At 48.4% G+C, this 5,000-nt stretch overlaps 1 protein-coding gene across 1 annotated transcript in view; it reads right to left on the bottom strand.

Annotated features, from left to right (window-relative positions):
• The window catches only part of LOC122259085 (uncharacterized), a 574,783-nt gene that overhangs the window by 127,853 nt on the left and 441,930 nt on the right, over positions 1-5,000 (bottom strand). Inside the window, exon 3 of the mRNA XM_086531810.1 lies at positions 1,448-1,653. Coding sequence (XP_086387936.1) covers positions 1,448-1,653 — 206 coding nt within the window. The remainder of the gene's footprint in view (positions 1-1,447; positions 1,654-5,000) is intronic.

Below are 5,000 nucleotides of genomic sequence, written 5' to 3'. Positions count from 1 at the left end.
CTGTACTTTGCTTCGTTCGGATGGTGGCATGGACTTAACATTTCTTATTTGAATTTAATAGATTTAGTAACATAGTTTTCAAACGATCATTATATGTACATTTGGATATTTCAGTCACCACGAATTACCACATCCTTTCTTTCCGCAAATCATATATATAAATAAAAACAATAATTTAATTCATTACTGAGAACGCATCGGGACATAAACCTTGGTGAATCTTTTAAGTCCAGGACGATCAACAATGAAAACAAAGCCCTTCAGACACGAACTAATATGTAGAAGATAAAAGAATATCTTTATGGTATTTGCCGTTATGTTTGAGGCCTTTCATTTGATTGTCATTGCATAATAGCTAAAGTATTAAAACAAGTAATCCCTGCTCTGTCTCCCCTTCGTCTCCTGTGACACACCTCCACATTTTTCCACCTCTATCGTACCTCCACATTTTTCCACCTCCATCGGTTCTCCACATTCAACCATCATATTTACATCCACCCAAAGCAAAGTCCCTATATCTCAATCCTTGTTCCCCAGTTTCTACCCTGTCTCCATCATTCTCCATTAGTTTTCGTCTTGTTTCCGTCACTCATCATATTCCATCAATGTCCATCCCACTTCGAACGAATCTCCATCTCATTTCGTTTAATCTCCACCAATCTTCGACTACCATAGCCTCCCTCCTCCTATCTCTCCATATTTAACTCAACCAACCTCCCTTACCTCCACCAACTTCCACCAACCTCCACCTTTCTCCACCAACCTCCACCTTTCTCCACCAACCTCCACCTTTCTCCACCAACCTCCACCTTTCTCCACCAACCTCCACCTTTCTCCACCAACCTCCACCTTTCTCCACCAACCTCCACCTTTCTCCACCTTTCTCCACCAAACTCCACCTTTCTCCACCAACCTCCACCTTTCTCCACCAATTTTGGTCCAACTTAACTTTGCTAATCTTCCCCCGCCTCCTTCGAACCTCTTCTCCATCCCCAATCTCTTCCAATACCGCCTCCTTCGAACCTCTTCTCCATCCCCAATCTCTTCCAATACCGCCTCCTTCGAACCTCTTCTCCATCCCCAATCTCTTCCAATACATACCTCCGCCCAGTCCCCACCAACCTTTCCCAACCTCCACCAAACTCCCCCCCCCCCCATCCTAATTTGCCCCCCAATCTCCCCCAACTCACCCACAACAGTGAAAGTATCTGTAGTTATTTCCATGAATTGGATACCATTTGAAAGTCCTCTTCCTGCCTCCACCAACCTTCCCCAACCTCCCCCAGTGCCCCTAATCCCCTATGAATCCCTCCCATACCCTCCCCTCCTCCAATCCCCGAATCCCCACCCACTCACCTAATCCCCCCCACCATCCCCTCCCCCAATCCCCGAATCCCCCCTCCCCTCCCCTCCCCCAATCCCCAATCCCCGACCCCCCCCCACTCACCTACAACGGTCAGATTGACCCTCGTGGTCTTGGTGGGCTGGAAGCGGAAGTCAGCTCGGCACAGGTAGAACCCCTGGTCCTCCTGCTCGAGAGGTGACACTCGAAGGAGGGCTGGAGTCGTGGATACGTCGAGGGTCGCTCTCGAACCGAGGTACTTCTTGTCGGCCCAGTGACTCTCGGCGCCCGAGGAGGACCGGTCGTCGTATCTGCAGGAGGGAAGGAGGGAGGGAGAGGGTCGTGGTTAGTGAGGCAAGATTTTGATGTGAGTTTGGTGGGCGGGGGTGGGGTGGGGGAGGGAGGGGAGGGAGGGGAGGGGTTGGGGGTAGATGAAGAGGGAGGGAGGGAGGAGGAAGGGGTGGGGGTAGACGAGGAGGGAGGGAGGGAGGAGGAAGGGGTTGGGGGTAGATGAGGAGGGAGGGAGGGAGGAGGAAGGGGTGGGAGTAGATGAGGAGGGAGGGAGGAGGAGGGGTTGGGGGTAGATGAGGAGGGAGGGAGGGGAGGGGGAGGGGTTGGGGGTAGATGAGGAGGGAGGGAGGGAGGAGGAAGGGGTTGGGGGTAGATGAGGAGGGAGGGAGGGAGGAGGAAGGGGTGGGAGTAGATGAGGAGGGAGGGAGGAGGAGGGGTTGGGGGTAGATGAGGAGGGAGGGAGGGAGGAGGAAGGGGTGGGGGTAGATGAGGAGGGAGGGAGGAGGAAGGGTTGGGGGTAGAGGAGGAGGGAGGGAGGGAGGAGGAAGGGTTAGGGGTAGATGAGGAGGGAGGGAGGAGGAGGGGTTGGGGGTAGATGAGGAGGGAGGGAGGGAGGAGGAAGGGGTTGGGGGTAGAGGAGGAGGGAGGGAGGAGGAAGGGTTGGGGGTAGAGGAGGAGGGAGGGAGGGAGGAGGGAGGGGGGGGGGGGAGAGGAGGAGGGAGGGAGGAGGAAGGGTTGGGGGTAGAGGAGGAGGGAGGGAGGAGGAAGGGTTGGGGGTAGAGGAGGAGGGAGGGAGGGAGGAGGAAGGGGTGGGGGTAGAGGAGGAGGGAGGGAGGGAGGAGGAAGGGGTGGGGGGAGAGGAGGAGGGAGGGAGGGAGGGGGTGGGAGTAGATGAGGAAGGAGGGAGGGAGGAGGAAGGGTTGGGGGTATAGGAGGAGGGTGGGGTGGGAGGAGGTGGAAGGGTTGGGTAGATGAGGAGGGTGGGAGTGGGGGGGTTGGGAGTTAGTTGTAGGGTTGGGAGGGAGGGAGGAGGAAGGGTTAGGGGTAGATGAGGAGGGAGGGAGGGAGGGGTTGGGAGTAGATGAGGAAGGAGGGAGGGAGGGGATGGGTTGGGAGTAGATGAGGAGGGAGGGAGGGGAGGGGTTGGGAGTAGATGAGGAGGGAGGGAGGGAGGGAGGAGGAAGGGGTGGGATGGAGGGAGTAGAGGAGGGTATGTTAGTGAGGGAAGATTTTGATGAATGTTTGTTGGGAGGGAGGGATGGAGTAGAGATGGAAGACGTAGTTAATGAAGGGAGATTGATACTGGTGAGAAGGAGGATGTGATGGAGTTTGAGACACTGGTGGGAGGGAGGGAGTAAGAGAGGGAGGGCGTGGTTGGTAGTAGAAGGTTCTGAAAGTTTGCATATAGTGAGGAAAGGAAAGCAGGAAGGTGTGGTGAATGAGAGGCATGCGGTATAGTGACTGATGAGGGGTGGAGGTGGACGTGAGAATGGGGGGGGGGGGGGGGGGGGGGGGCTGCTGTTAGCAATCAGATATACAGTGTACATGATATAGTGTTCGTATTATCATCATCATTATGCCAACACATCCAATAACAATATAACGCGAAGTAATTAATTAGCTGGAAGTGGTATTATCATAATTATTATTATATCTATACTAACACATCCAGTAAAGAAGGAAAAAAAAAGAGATTCACCATTTAATCTCAATAAAGAAAGTGGAATGATATATCAGTTGGAAGTGACTCGTTCATGGATAAGATAACCCTTTATCTCACAAATAACAACAACAACAACAATTTATCCGTGTGACTCTCGTAATTCGGTCTTTTAAATGTAAATCTGCATTTCATTCCCTCATCTATTCCTCTTCACTGCAATTGCATATATAAGAAAAAAAAATATAGATAACAAAAAATAAGACCTGATTTTGTCAATCTAATTCTGAAAAGATTAGCATTCAATCTCTTATTCCTTTTTGAATCCTCTATTCTATATCCTTTTTTGTTTATTGAAGAATTTTCTTTTTAATTTTGCAGTGATAGAGTAAAGGTCAGATCTACCCCCCCCCATCCTTCCTCTTTATGTAAATGCCTGAATGATAAAAAAAAAAAAACATGTCTGAAATTGTGTGTGTGCGTGTGTGTGTTTGTTTGTGTTTGTCTGTGTGTGTGTGTATACATGAATAATAGAAAATCAAAGCCGATAAAACACTCTTGTTCCTGAAACCTTCACACCTACTTTTTTCTTTTCTTCTCATTCTTCACCGTCCTCTTTTTTTTTCTTTTTTCTTTTTTTTTTTTTGCGTACTCCATCACGATCCATCACAGAACATATCATTTCAAGCCACGGGAAAGGAAGGTTTCTATCAGTTGCCTCAGGTGCTTTTTTTTTTCAAGAAAAGGTCTTATAGTTAGCTACACTGCTCTCCGTCTTTCTTTCTTTCTCTCTTTCTCTCTCTCTCTCTCTCCCTCTCTCTCTCTCTCTCTCTCTCTCTCTCTCTCTCTCTCTTTCTCTTCTTCTTCTTCTTCTTCTTCTTCTTCTCTCTCTCTCTCTCTCTCTCTCTCTCTCTCTCTCTCTCTCTCTCTCTCTCTCTCTCTCTCTCCGTCCCACGTTATTCCATTCCTGTATCCACTTGTTTAAGAGCATTTCCCCTGACGACTCGTTTCACATATCAAGGACAGAGAAGAGGAGAGAAGAAGAGAGAAAGAGAGAAAGGGGGAGGGAGGGAGGGAAGGATGGAGAGGGGGAGGAGAGAAAATAGGGGGAGGAAATATGGGAAGGAGAGAGGGGAAGAGAGAAAGTATAATGAAGAGAGAGAGAACGATAGACTGATCAGACAATGAAAATATTAGAGAGAGGGAGATAAATGAATAGACAGTGGAAAGGTGTATATATAATAACTATATATATATATATATATATATATATATATATATTCTATATATATATATAATATATATAACATATCTTTAAATATATAGTATATATATATATAATATATAAATATATATATATATACATATTATATACAGAGAGAAGGAGGGAGGGAGAGAGAGAGGGAGGGGAGAAAGAGAGAAAGGGAGAGAGAGAGAGGGAGGGGAGAGAGAGAGAGAGAGAGAAAAGGATATAGACAGACAGAGAGAGGGAGAGAGAAAGAGAGGGAGAGAGAGAGAGAGAGAGAGGGAGAAGAGGAGAGAGGAGAGAGAAGAGAGAGACATCAAGAGAGAAGGAGATAGAGAGTAGATTGACAAGGCTGTTAAACAGGGAGAAAATTCGAGAAACATCGATGCATGAGGAATGTTTTGACTTTGAGATAAGTATGACGACCACGGGGAAACACGACCCTCGGGCGCTTTTTAAAG

The sequence above is a fragment of the Penaeus japonicus genome, unplaced genomic scaffold, assembly GCF_977035675.1.
Source record: "Penaeus japonicus unplaced genomic scaffold, GWHDUDI00000001_assembly GWHDUDI00000036, whole genome shotgun sequence".
In the NCBI taxonomy this organism is placed as follows: Eukaryota; Metazoa; Arthropoda; class Malacostraca; order Decapoda; family Penaeidae; genus Penaeus; species Penaeus japonicus.
The sequence above is the reverse complement of the archived record's forward strand: the minus strand, read 5'-3'. Positions and strand labels throughout refer to the sequence as shown.